This window comes from Ceratosolen solmsi, unplaced genomic scaffold (genome assembly GCF_000503995.2).
Source record: "Ceratosolen solmsi marchali unplaced genomic scaffold, CerSol_1.0 scaffold7, whole genome shotgun sequence".
In the NCBI taxonomy this organism is placed as follows: Eukaryota; Metazoa; Arthropoda; class Insecta; order Hymenoptera; family Agaonidae; genus Ceratosolen; species Ceratosolen solmsi.
In genome coordinates this window covers 15,236,552-15,252,436 of record NW_011948413.1, presented here as the reverse complement: position 1 = coordinate 15,252,436, position 15,885 = coordinate 15,236,552, and the positions used below count along the sequence as shown (strand labels likewise).

Here is a 15,885-nt window from a genome sequence, read left to right as displayed (position 1 = left end):
ATATATATAATCTATTATATAATTTCTTAATACTTTGAATTAAGAATATATATCATTTCTGCTATACGGTGCTATTTATTATATATTTTAATATATATGTATAATAGGTACAAGGATTTTTATTTATTTGAGTTAGTTAACCCAAAGACTTTTAGGTATTTTTAGTTTTTTCTTACTAGACAAAAAGTAAATGTTTTAGAAATTTAAGTTACTTCTCATGAAATTATAAACGAGTTGAAAGTTCAGAAAGTCGTAAAATAAACTATACTTGTACTTTGAATATAAATAAAACAACTTTTTATGCCGTTCGACACTTCATTTATATTTGTCAGTCACCGAGATCTAACATATATTTTTTATCTCAAAAAATTAAAATTTCCTCCTCCTGAACTACTTTCGAGTCGAGGTTCTTGGCTTTATTTCAACTCCATCTTCATCCTCGTTTGACTAACTGCGCGCAAAATAAGAAAACAAAAATAATTTCCAAATTAATGATGAATTAATTTCCAAATTAATTAAGAAACATATCTGGACACACACTCACACGTCATGTATTATGATCCAGTTACCTCAGTATAAGGGATAAACTTGCTCTTTATACACCGTGAAATTATTAGCGTTCAATGCCACGTTCGTGACATGGTCAATAATGCTAATGCTAAACTTGGATCTGAATTGTGGTGTACTGGACATGAGCGGAGGTTGGGGCTTAATCTTCCACGTACGTCGCTGTATCTTCTCATACGGCTCGCTCATATGCGTAGGAAATTTTTGGAAGCAGCCAGAGTTTTTACCCTTGGGAGCTCCAGGGAACGTCAGTTTAAAGAGGGTTGAATGAAGCTTCTTTAGAATTTTTGATTTTCGTGATTTACGATTACGCGTCCTGATTGGATTGTCTGCTGATGGCATTGTCACTGGCGTGTATGGATTGTCCCAGAAGTACACGATGGGCGAACATGTGCTTACGAATAAACGTGGCCGGATGTTTTTGTCTAATAACGTATTTGTGATTTTATTCTATATGCCTGAAGGGGTTTTCTTAAAGAAAAAAAATCTACGAACAACTGACGGATGCTTTATAAAACTCTTTGTCTCACGAGAAATTGTAAAATCCCAAATAATTTTCGTATTATAAATTTACCGCAGTCGACGTATTTCTATATTAAATTGCATTCTTTAGGAAAGGGATTAGTGTAATATTAAATTTTATACATTTTTCTTATATTTAATAAAGTGAAAAAGTGCACTTTCCCTTTTTTTTTTTTTTTTTTTTTTTTTTTATAAAATAGTATAATGTTAATAAAAAGTTTATTGTAAAAAAAAAATATATATATTTAAAGCATTAATGTGTATATTAGATATCTCGTGTAATTAATTTGTTTCCTATAATAATATTTCAAGATAAAAGTCCAAAACACCTAAGCACTTTGTTATCAAGTCACTCTTTTTACTTATAAATCGCATAAGATTGTCAATATTCATATTATTGAAGTGACAGCATAAACAAAATAATCATTTATTGTAAAATGTATATTAAATATTAAAATTATATTATCGACAATCTATAATCTACGAGAGGCTTACGTTCTCAATCTTCAATGTGTTATTAGAAATTTTAATTTTATAAAAATTAAAAATGCCTTATGTATAAAATAAATTATTCTGTCAGATTAAAAATCATTATAAATTATTTGTTATTCATTGATTAAAATGCTTGGAATAGCTTTGAGAATTAATGTACATTTCAAGTCGATATATTTTGTAAATAGCATGGCCTTAAATGTGTGTGCGTAACGCGCGCGCGTTTGCATGTAAATCTATTATAACTTTAGAATACTTTAAATTTCCTTTCTCCGACAGCAAACAATTATCCATGCATCTGCGCGAAGTAATTAAATTTAAAATTAATTCGCTGAAAACATTTTATAGCATCTATTTGAATAAAAAAAAAAATGTATTAACAAACCTATAGAACTACCGATTAAACAACAAACGCCGCTTTATCCCAATAATAACCAGACCTGTTTTCTTTTTTTTCTTGTAAACGGGATCGTAAGGCTCGTAATCATCGTAGATGGGCATATACGGATTGAGGCAAATATTAAGATATCCCGGACCCCCGACAGGATTCGGATTGGTCATGAAATTTGCCGGTGCCTTTTCGGGTTTTCCAATCGGTTCGGGCGGTGTCTTCGTCTGAGGACTAAACGCGCTCGGCTGCTTACCAATGCAACCATACCAATCACCGGGGGTGGAGTGTAGCTTTGGCGTGCCCGTGGGCTTAATTATTCCCAACTTCCGCGTGCAAAAATTCCTTCTATTAATCTCCATGATTTATCAGTAATAATGTTAATTGCTAAAGGAAAATTGCTAAAACAATCAAGCTTTATTAGAGCGAGTCTTTCGAAACTTGCAAGGCCCCATACACTGAATTTTATTTTCAATCGTGTCTAATGAGCATCTAAATGAAGATTTAAATAAAATTTTAACGCTATTTTTTTTAATTATCTTCCCACTACACCATTCTATCGCGATCCATGCAAATGATATACTTTTAAACAATAACTTTATATTAATAGCTTTATACTAATGAAATTTTATAAAACATTAATTAAACAAAATTAATACTTTTATCGATGATATTTATTAACATAGAAAGTATTAGTAATAAAACTTTTTAAATATTGGATGTCGAATAGAAAGGAGATAAATAAGGGAAGGAGATATAGGAAATATTCAAACATCAGTATCACCTTTATTAACTTTCTCTTCTTTTTTTTCTTTGGGATACAGAGTTCAGGCAATACTTCCCCGATGAAGATCCGCTTTATATCCTTTTCAAAAAAGTCGCCAGACTTCTTGCATCGGATCTGCGTTCCTTTATCCAGACCATCGCGCAAACCATTTTTCGCGGAATCCGAAACGTACACGTCGAATGGTCCCGTAATTGAGTCATCAAAGTAACCTTTAAATATCAAGAGGTTAATAGAAGGTCTAGAAGACGTCAAGAGCCAAACTAAAAATAATCCGATATGGCTTCCTTTAACTCTTTCTCCACGTTTCAATTAATTAAGAACAGAACCAAAACTTATCCTTAAATTCAAAATAATGTAATTGTTATATAATTCTTATCGAATAAGTATATTGAAAGTCTATTATGTTTAAAGCAATTGAACAAAAATTACAAAATTATGCATATTGTCATAAAATACATAAATAAATATCATAGGCTTTGCATTATTTTTAATTATTAGAAATCAGCATTGCACAGCCTCTTTGAACTTTGATGCTTCAGATTGTATTCAATTTCAATATTGTCATTAATTTTGATGTTAATTACTAATTAATTTATGTTAATTATTGACATTTTGTTATTTAATATTGCTATTTAATGATTAGTATGATTTGGCATTTTGAAAATTTCCGCTCAGTTATCGTATTGCATGGATTTTAATTGCGATATCAGCAGATATATATGGCACGTAATAAGAAGAGCAACAAGATACACTAGCCGAAAGGAAAGATAGATAAGGAAATATATGCACGAGATAGGATATGTATATATATATATATATATATATATATATAAAGTTTATTTCTGTTGGCTTACTTTTTGATTACGTAGAATAAATCGTGTAATTTCCATCTAAATATAATAATAAATATAAATTTTATTTACTTAATATGCTATATTATTTGTTATATACGAAACGTTAATTATTCCCAGGATGGCTTAGCAGCACTGCCTTCTTCTACAAACTCTTCATTAATGAAAATCTTATGCAACATAATTTATATTGTTTTAAAATATTTTGATATTTGAATATTAGAGTTTTTCATAATTAGATTTTATTAAGAATTCCTTGTTTCTTAATGACATTATATAAGTCATTAGGACGTCGTATATACAATTGCACAATAAGAATAATTTAGGATAAAAGCAATATTTTAAATATTAACATACAAGTCTTCAATATTTATGCTATCAAAAGACATTCTGTCCATTATTTATTTAGCATGATTGAGGCTATGAACATCTTATTTAGGTTTATACCGATTCGATCCATATCCAACTTCCCAAAGTGCATCCCATATTGTTTCTCGTTCTGTGACATATTTATACTTATTATTTTTGTTACTTGAAATCTTGAAAGACCTTTTATTCAAATTATACGCCACAATTTTTGTATTCTCGAAAGAATTCTAACCTATTTAAGTTTGAAAGTCTATGAAATATCTATCGCCTGAAGTCTATTCAAATAATCACCTTTACCTTATCGCAAATAGAATTATTATTCATTTTATAGAAAATCAAAGCAAATACAGCCAAAATGTCGAATAAATAATCAACTTCTCTTATTATCCATGAATTAAATATAAAAACAAACAGATAGTTGACTCGAAATAATTATAATTTTATCGATTTCTTTTTAAATTTATTATTTTAGAATGAAAGCAGATTATAAATCCTTATTATAAGACAATATTATGACATTTGAATTATGTATATCTTATAAATATCTTATATATAGAATACTAAAGTAGATTGGAAATAATTTAGCAATGAATTAAATCAGAAAATTAGAGGAATAAAAATTGAAAAATCAAATAAAAGAATTGGATAAAAATTTAAATAAGATTTTTATTATTTACAAATTTGCAATTTGGATCACGAAAATTAATATTCTCAGTTCTTTTTTTCCGCATGTACAGTAGTGGAATATGGATATACAGTTGCCTTAATATAGTAATCTCGTACCTTCGTCATTTTTCTTAAATAATTTTATATTCTTATATTTATAGGGTAATAGTGAGATTTTGTTACAATATGAATTTTTAAGAATTAAAAGATTACTCGATATTAATTCGATAATAAATAAAAGCGATAATTCTATCAAGTGTCAAAATAATCTATTAATTACAGCTTTATCAATATTACTTTGAATGGAAGCTTCTGTAATTAGAATTCACTTATATGCACAGAACCGTGTAAGATTTTACTATTATTGAGATGGTATAATTTTATCATAAAGTCATAGTTTACATTAGCAAACAATTCTACTCATTTAATGAACTATTCACTAAATTTATTTATTAAAATGTTTCGTTATTGAATCATTAAAAATTCTTCGATAGACAATAATATGAATTCGAACATTAAATTGACCTTTTAAAATAAATTGTAAAACATAATTTGCTTCATGAATTGTGAAACATAATTTACTTTTAATAACCGGAAAACTTTTTAATCTACTTAATTCTCAATAAATGTACAAATATATTTGATTGATAAATATGCTATGAGTCGTCAATTTTGTTTTATATTTCTTCTCCTCGGTATTTTGTCAAAAAAATTAAAATTACAACACTCAATGAATAGAAAGTAAATTTCAACAAAGTTCTATACATATAAATTTTAATCAACAGAAAAATTTAATTTATTATATGAGTTTTAATATTATATTTGATCTTTAAATATATATTTATTGTTTAAATATATAAAGTGAAATTTTCGAACATTTTGTAAACTAAAAATGCAATCACTTATATAAGAAATTTAACAATGAATTTTTATTTCTTTTTATTTTGAATTGTTTACTTAGTTAGAATGTCTTTATATTTAAATGGTAGAATGCAATTAATTTAGATTTAAATTGAACCAACTCAAGATGGTATTCAGCTATAAATACGCTTTACGGTTTAGAAATAAAAATTTTTTTATCTCCTTACTCCCTGCAAATTAGTTTGGTTTTAACTTGATCCGGTAAGCTTGGAAGTACGTGTTTGTCTCGAGAAAAATTGTTCCTAATACTATTCTTCGTTACTTCATCTACAATTAATATTATTAAATTATTCATAATAACAAATATTGACGATAAAAATTCAATGTTTATAATATTCGACAGTACAATAGGCGATAAGTAATTGATGGCTTTAACCGTTAGGTAGAAAATCGTAAAAAAGTTCTGTCTTTTGGTCTACTGTAGAAATATTGGATTGAAAGATTTACGCCAATGGATTCGAGCTGTAGATGAGAGAGAAAAAAAAATACCGTCCGCAAGAAGAGATTCATCTTCATAAATGTTCGAAACTACATATTTGAGCAAATCTTCGACAAACACTTTTCTCAATCAGTTTCAAGACTAGTTTCTTAATATTATTTTGCAGTAATTGGGAGCGACATTCACATATATCGAATATTACCGTGTATTCTTCAGATATTTGAATATAAATTTTTTAATGATAAATATTATAATATTCTATGCAATTTCAATTAAAACAATAGTAAAACAGAAAAAGACAATAAGTGAACGGTAGTGATTTACATTCCTAATATTAATCGACTATTGTTCAACAATTTCACAATAGTTTAGTTAATATTTTCCATTTCAAGTCATAATTCTACTTTATATATATATATATATATATATATATATATATATATATAGTGAGGGATTTTATTTTTAATAACAAATTTTCTCTTATTACAATTTTCTTATTACAATTTATTGTAATAACTATGAAATTAATTTATCTTATCAGGAAGTTCGTGAAAAATCGTATGAGCAATCTTAATAGTAAGCATAATGTAATTTTTCATGATCATTTTCAGTTACGATAGACTGCGCATTCATTATTAGATAATATATTGCAATATTCTGATTGGGAAACACACAATAGCACATCTATGTGATAAGTAATAATCACAATATTCTCAAAAGAACTTGCTTCTTATATTTTTTGAACGTCGGGTAAGATTATTTTTGGTCGAGGCAGGAAGAACGAACGGCCAAATTATACAAAGCACCGTTCTTTTATAACTTAATGCTGTTTTAAAACATAAGTTTTATGGAGAGTGAAACAGCGACTACTTACACGGATGAAAGACTGGTAGTACATACTACCATAGATTTCATATAGAGACTATAATTTTAATCTCGTGATTCCGCTACGATAAATTAAAGATGCACGTTCAAAAGTATCGATAACTAGAGGAGCATTTTACGGAATATTTTTTACAGAAATTATACGGGAAATATCTGACTACGAATGTTTATGATTATGTTCGCTTATAGCAACATTATTTCGATTTATAATCTAATGCGATATGTTGCGCACGTAAGATGAGCCTTCGAAATAAAGTATATTAATTAATAATACAAGAAATCTTATTATGCTCTTAATTTAATAATATAATTTTTAGAATTTATTTAAAATAATGATATTTATTTTCTCATTTTACTCGACTGACTTCTTTAATATTAAGCAGCAAATTGATATTTATCATTTTCATTATACAGAATTAGCATCGTACAAAAATAAAAGTAATATATTAGATGGGTCAATTTCAATTTTAACCAAAAACAATTCCAATCACACAAGCATAACAAATGATTCATTTCCAATTCAACTGAAATATCTCGCCCAATCTCGTGATTCTGCAAGTAATAAATTCAACCTTTGTTATCGAGCAGCCCCGTAAGAACTTACTCTTAGCAGTAGAAAAAAATCTTTGCTCCTTTATCATTATCGCTCTGTCTATGGTCTAACAACTACCTCAAGCTCAGCGTTGGAACACCCCTTCCACTACCATAAATTACCTAAGAATAGCCAAGCAGTTGTGCCCTTCAAATGAGAAATCGATCGACAGCTTGTAACTTCATGGAATAATGTTTATTCAAGTTGCGATGGACCTTCTGCGTTTCTCTCTGTTTGCAAATGCTTTCAAAGACGAAGGTAAATTAAGTGAACAGTTTCAAACACCAGTGCAAAGGATATACTTGATAGGTCGCTACATGCATCTATTGCCTACTTCTGTTTTCGCCAATACATTTACATAGAATGTCCATTACTTTATCAAATTTAATGATCTCCATTTACAAACACATATTTACGTTCAATTTTGTGTAATTAACATTATATATATATATATATATATATATATCGTTTTCATTTTCAATAATAATTTCTTGTCTATGTAATATTGCTCTATCATAACTAAAAATATAATACGATCTTCCACTATTCTCTATCACATTATCTCATTTCTACTAATACAGATGGTATTAATCTAAGATTATCAAAACGTTATATTATTTTTGCATTTAGGAAGTAAATCATTAGCAATTCAATAATGGGATGGAATAAGAAATAAAATAAAGAATCAATTGTCATTGTCATTTTATCCATAAAAATAAAACTATATATATGTGTGTGTTTGTGTTTGTGTTTGTGTTTGTGTTTGTGTTTTTGTGTTTGTGTGTGTGTGTGTGTATTAAAGTATTCTAAAGTTATTAAATTAATTTTATCTTATATTTTCAAAAACAAAAAAATTTATTAATAAAATTTTTAATTTATTTCTTTAAAATTATCTGCTAAAATATAACATTCAAAAACCCTTTTTTTTCCTACTTGGCAGTTAGTGATACCATACTTTAATATTTATTGACATTATAATTCAGTTTTTTTAATTTATATACGCATTATATAATACAGAAAAATGTAATTGGATAGTAATTTTTTATTTTTATCAATGAGGAATTACTATTTTTTTTTTACATTTTATTACAATTTTGTCAATTTCAATCAAATAGTATGTCTATTAATTATCTATTATTGCGGTTATCACACTCTCCACCTTTGATAAATCTGTCTTTGTTATTTCATTTAATGTCTTTGATTTGTACATTTATTACGCGAGAAAATTATTCTGTCATATACTGTATTTCTTAATTAGGTATTTAAATAAATTCACTTAATTTCGTATAAGATAATTATTATGTACAATTATAATTTTTTCTGTTAGTAACTTCCGTTAGAATTGTTAAAGTTAAGCGTATTTAAAAATATATAAAAGAGCGAAAAATAAAAAAATTGTAAACTAGGCATATGCTGTAATATTTTATAAATTATATAAAAAGCGATAATGATATGTAAATTTCTTATGGCAGTCCACATCGTTTAATTATGATAAATGAGTATTTTTCCAACCATTTCCGCTTACTCTCATCACACAAAATTTGCTTTTTCTATCGTTTTGCCTGTTATTTTTTCTATTTAGTACCACACGAAGCTCAATGTCTACCATCACAATAAATGCAGCATAGTAACATCAGTAAAATAAAAGACAGATTAAAAAATAAAAATTATACGTATACGAAAGGAGAAATATCCTCTGGGAAATCCTGGACACACGAGGCCAAAGTACCAAAAAGGTTTGGATACAATCTGACTTTACAAAAAAAAAGCTGTACGCGATCAAGTATTTGAAAAAGTATTCCATGTGAAAATCTTATTCATCTTAATTATATGATGATATATATAAAAATTCTATTTGCACAATTTTTGCTTTATTTTATTTTTTAAATATTATTATCAATTATTTTATTAAAATGATTATTATTATTTTAAATAATCTTAATGAAATAATGAAAAATGACTAGTCTATTTAACTAGACAATTTAACGCTTTTTCAATAGTAACTAAAAGATTTGAAATATAATATTGATAAGTATGTAAATTAATAAATTTTTTTCTTAAATATCTATAAAAATATGCTTATATAGCATATATATATATATATATATATACTAACACTTAATAAAATTAACTAATGAATAATATGTATTAATAAATAGTATTATTAATGTTAAATGAAATATAACATTTTAATGTAAATTTCTGATTGTATCATCAGAAACTTTAAATACAATTATCCCTTATTCCCTTGTTCAAATTAACAAAAGTTGTAACAATATTCATACGCATTTCATAAATAATATTTGCGGTTTATTTTAATTACATAAATTATGCAATTTAATTCACATTAATAAATATATTATCATTTAATATTCAACATTAAATTAAATTTAAATACAGTTTTGAATTTTTAATAGCGCTGAAAAATATATTTTGGATGCACGGTAAAATGCGTATAGATTTAGAGTTTAGTTTAGATTTTTGTAAACATCAGTCATTATAAGCTTTAATCAAAATAAAATTATATTTTAACTAAAATTGTAACTTATTTTGAGGATATTTAATGATTTATAAACGCCAATAGTATTAACTATTGCTATGTTAAACACAAATTTTTTTTTTAAAACTAATTTTTAGTCCAATATTAACTATTTGAATTCTAAACAAATTAATCCACTAATTAGAAACATATTGTAATACAATAAACTATATTCACATAAAATATAGTTTTAGATACTTGATTTTTTCAATTAATTTATATATTAAATCTTTACCTGTAATAACAATCAATAGATACTTATCATTATACATACCAATGGTCATTATACTTATTACTTAAATTAATATATTATTTGAAGCATTATATAATAGAAATATAAAATTATTAAAATTTATACTAATTGTTGAAATAGTGTTACGTACAATGAAGACATTTTTTCAAATTTTTTTCTGTGATTATAATATTGATAAATTAGATTTTCGATTACTCTACTATATCTATTATTCTTTGATGGTTATAATAAAAAAATTTATAGTTAAATTAGTACGAAATATATTAAAAATAACTAAAATAATTTATAATATGAAAACATTTTGACTCGCAATATATCTTGTTTAGCATTGATATTCAGAACTTATTTATGTAAACATATATTTAAAAAATTAAATTATAAAGAAAAAAATACTCACCAATTATAAATTTGCTACAATTATTATTTTTTTATTTCCTTTACTTATCTTATGACTTTTTATGACAAGCGGGTATTATTGTCGAATGAATAAGTCAAATAATTTTTTTATTTCGTTCGATGCTTACCATACATTTTATTGTATTTTCTTTTGATCGTTACAAATAATAAACAGCAATACTGACATTAAAAAGTTTTTCTGTCATTGCACAATATTTTTTTCGATTTCTTCATTAGCGTTGGCATCGATATTACCATATAGATTTTCGACAGCATTTAGTCCTTCGTTCATTAAGACTCTCGTTATGTTTAACATATTACAAACTAAAAATCTGCTTTAGCTTACAGTTGCATTTTTTTTTTTTTTTTTTTTTTTTCGGAGTATCATAGTTGTTACTTACAGATTGTAATATACTCTCTATATTTCGTGCATATACAAGAGTATAAATAAGTGAGGCGAGAATGAGATACAATAATAAGGTTAGTTAAGTAAAATTAGAGGGAAGATTAATAGATACTATAATATATTTACCAAACAATATGAACATTGGGTATCTTGAATTAATTTAGAATATCCTTTATTTTTCTCGAATCTGAAAATGTGCGACAGAATATGCATATGATACTAGTGGCTATGCTTGCTATAAGTTAGATTTTATGGTGTCGCTTTATTTATTTTTTTGTTTATGGAGAAAAAATCTTCAATAGATGATACTGCCTGTATTTTTAATTTTTATAAATAAAAATTGGGTGCTGCACATATTCTCGGTAATGCCATATTATTACGAAAATTAACTATCATCATTGAATTTTATTAATTATAGTGGGCTCATTAAATTCAAAGTGCCCATTATTTGAAGTTTATTTGTTTACATATATTAATCAATTACTTATCACATACTAGTCAGAACGTCCACAATATCAATAATCTTATGATACACAATATATTGTATAAATTATATCATTTTTTATTTAAGAATTTTTAAATATATAAATTTTTTTATATGTACTGATTATATTAGCAATTAAAATCTAACGATGAAATAATTAAAATTAATATTTAAACATAAAAAAGTAAGAATAATATTAAATATAAATAATAAATTACTTTATAATTAAGTTTAATTATTTTATATCAATTAAACCGTACTCTGATATTATTATAAATTATTATGTATATTTGTATTCATTTTAAAATTTTTAAAACAAATTCACGAACAATGCATTCTGATTGATTATTAACGTTGCTTTTTTGATAAAATATTACTCAATATTATTAGAATACTCTATTTTATTTATGATAATTTTCAATAACTAAAAATAAATACTTTAGCTATAGACACAAATTTAATGGCATGGACTACGTACACTTGGCAATGAATAAAGCTTTTATGAAAAAAAAAAAGATAAATAAATAAATAAATATAAAAGTTTTTATCATTTAACTTAAATAAAACATGGAACGAAGTACAGTAAATATTTTCCTCATTTCGATGTCTCTTAAACATGCAAGATATATTAAATTATTCGATGGCGCCTTTCTTCTTTTTACTTGGCAAGACTTGTGTCGTTTTTGCCTGCACTAAAGGTTAAAGGTTGACACTTAAGACTATTTCTGAGGATAACGATCCTTCTTTAAAATCATTACTTTTAGTTATTAATACTTATGACGTACGAGAAACTATTGTTTTTAATTTTTATACAAATATCGCTGGTAGATTAATGCAGAATTCTAATCTTTTCGTTACTTTTCAATAACCTATTATAACGAGTATACTTTCTCTACTGTTAAATTTATTTACATTCATTTCTTTTTGAAATATATTACAAAATATGTAATATATTTCCTTACTATATGTTATAATTAATTAGTCGTCACATTGTGTTTTTCAAAAATGAGAAAAAATTGTTTAACCAATTAGATTGAATAGTTATAAAACTAATTTTCTATATTCTTTACTAAAACGTAGTATAAATAAATGAAATAGTCAATTGTAAAGTAACGAAAAGTATATTTTATATTTTATATATATGTAACATGAACTAAATAATTATATAAAATAACATTTTTATAATATTGGCTTTCTTGAACATAGTTCATTAAATTGAAAATAGATTTACCATACATATTTCTAAAGTAATTTTATTTGATTGTTAATTTCTTGTGTATAAACTATATGCTACAATTGATTTGCATATTAAATATAAATCCAATTATTTTAATTTAATCATTTGAAAGAGGATTTTGAAATGACCTGAAAAGTATTCTTTATTAGACCCTTTGAATCATTATCCAAACGAAGCTTTGACTAAAGTTTTAAATACATTGTGTCGATGTAACGAATCAAGCTATTTTATTATTAAAAAAAAAAAATGGAATGTATAAACCTAGAAGTGATTAATTAAAAAAATTTATTCAACAAAAAATTAAGTTTCTTGATAACCGATTTTTTTTTTATGCAACTGGCATTATAAAATTTATCTTGATTTTCATTCTCATATTATGCCATCTGTGCGGCAGTTAGTATATTTGAACAAATAAATATCTCCAACATTTTCAATTTCACTTATTTAAAATTTTTAATTATTTAAAAGAATTATTCAGCATTGAAGTATTATATAGAGATAAACAATAAGTATTGGTAAATTTAATCTTCAGCTTTACTTGAATTGAATTAAAATGAATTTTAATTGGATTTTAATTTTATTAATTTCACATTAAATGTAATCGGTTAAAAGATTATTATTTGTGTATTACATCAACAAAATACTTTTTACAAATAAGATTTTCAGTTGGATTTCCGGTTTCATGGAATTATTTAGATTTTTGCTTTCAATGAACAATAAAATTGTTAATCTCAAAAATCTGATTATTTTGTAATAATATATTCGAAAAAATTAATTTAATTTTAATGAAATATTTTTATCCTTATTCTTAAGTATTAGAAAAATTAGAAAAATGTTAATATTTATATTTTCTCCTATTAATGTATACTTTTTACTATCGTACATTAAAAATTGATTATATAAAATAATTTTCATTCAATTGTAATTTTCAAATGCGTAATGTAAGTTATGAAATAAAACGGCTGTGTAAAATTTTCATATAATTATTTCATTCTTTATCTTCTCAAAAACTTGACATATACAAATTTTAATTATTTAGACTATGAAAGAATATGTGAGTTTATTGTACCAAGCAATTTTTAAAGCTCGTGCGCATATCCCTTGAATGTCTCATTGCTTAGAAAGAAGTTGGCAGAGGATTTTTCCTATCAGTAAACATTATTCTTTGTAAAAATAGTAAAAACATACTTATCTGTATATAATATTTCATAGTTAAAGATTAATGGTGCATTAAAATTTTATTAGTTAAATCAACAAGTATAGTGAAATTTTTTTAATTATTATGGAAAATTCAAAATATTTTAAAATAGTATTTACTATTTCTGAATGGAAAGTAATAAAATATAAAATTTTTAAATTTCTTAGTTATGGAAATAATTATTTATACATTATAATACTTTTAATACCTTACAGGAAGTACATCTCTCATAAAAATTATCATAATATTAATTGATAATACATACTGATAATTGATAATATAACTTATTGATGTAATAATGCTCGATAATAAAAATTGATCATAATAATTTTTAGTATTTTAGAAAATAAAATAAAATAAACAACAATACAAAGTTTAATGATTAATATAGCCAAATATTATTAGGAATTATTTTATAAACGATTGACGATCATAATGAGTGCATATATAATTGAGTTCAATTATTTTAATTCATATAAATTGTTGGATGAGATATCAATTTATGAGAAAACATTTTGTTAATTGATATTCAACTATAAAATTATAATCGTCAATTATAGAAGTAGGAGAAATGATGTTAATATAGTTGATAGGTGAAGAATTTTTGAGTTACGAACAACAATTAAATAATGATTATAGGACTATTTTACATTTAACTGAGGAATGTAAACTATTTTCATATATTTTATATAATAATCTGGAGTGTTGTACAGTAATGAATATTATCTTATCAAGACAGTACTCGACAAGCTAAAATTGATACTACAATTTTATTTATATATATAAATTTTATCAAGAATAATAATAGTAAATAAATATTTGATGTTTTAATAAATGATATATTATAGAAACTCATCAATATTACTTTCGTTAAATGGAGATTAATTACATTATAACTATATCGTACTTTCGTCAACGAAATTCATTTGTGAGTGCAGTGGTTCCGTAATAATGGCATAAGTATAATTTTGAAAATATTTTATAAAAATCAAATACAATCGGCTATTATTAATTTTTATTAAGATGAATGCGTCTTTCCATTTTATGCTCTTGAGTCTTATTGCTTGATTTGTAAAAAAATTTTGCAGACAGTTTAAATGATAATACTTTATTTTTAGACAATACAAAAAAATGTCATATCACATTCTGTCATTAAATGTCATTTCAATATTTTCATATAAAATCAATTAATTTTTTTATGTAATTTTATGTAATATACATTAATACGTGAATTGATTTCAAATAAAAATGTTTAATTTATTTGCTACACAAATACTTATGTTTCATATATTATTCAGTTTACTTTATGTATTACATTCGAAAATTATTGTAAATTGTGCTTAAAAATACACAAATAGACAGAAAATTATAATTAAAAATTATAAATACAATAATTTTTTAAAATTTTGATTCTCATTTTTTTTTTCATGTAAATTATTAATGAAAATAATATAGTATTTATAATTTTATTTTTAAAGTAGAAAGTGACATGTGATGATCATTAAAAATAAATTAAACTCCAGAAATATGAATGGAAAACCATTACACATGTATGTTATAAACCCACAAGTAAAATGAAAAGAAAAAATTGACATAATTTCCTTTCTATGTGAATTTATAATGTAAATTGAAACTATTTTTGCGAAAACGTGTTTTTCTCATACGTTTCATTGAAGTTTTATGAACGCCTTGCTATAATAATTGTTTAATTCATCATACCTACGTATATGCGTAAAAAAAAAAACAAATATTTCTCTTGACGAACCATCTACCTCTCCCCTGTTTACTTATGGAATATATTTACAAAATACGAAAGTTCCTGTAACTTTCGTTATTCTCGATCACACAGTGTTTCTCCTTCACATTCTTCTTCCTATTTTTCTTTCTACCACT

The 15,885-nt window shown here is 24.7% G+C and overlaps 1 protein-coding gene across 1 annotated transcript; it reads right to left on the bottom strand.

The window, feature by feature from the left end:
• Positions 1-550: 550 nt before the first annotated feature.
• Positions 551-4,097, bottom strand: LOC105367715 (uncharacterized). The gene is made up of 4 exons (XM_011506484.1): positions 4,055-4,097; positions 2,754-2,965; positions 2,022-2,295; positions 551-992 (listed from the first exon to the last, which is right to left on the bottom strand). The coding sequence occupies exons 1-4, from the start codon at positions 4,086-4,088 to the stop codon at positions 571-573; spliced, it is 942 nt and encodes a 313-aa protein (XP_011504786.1). The 5' UTR covers positions 4,089-4,097; the 3' UTR covers positions 551-570.
• Between the last annotated feature and the right edge of the window lie 11,788 nt (positions 4,098-15,885).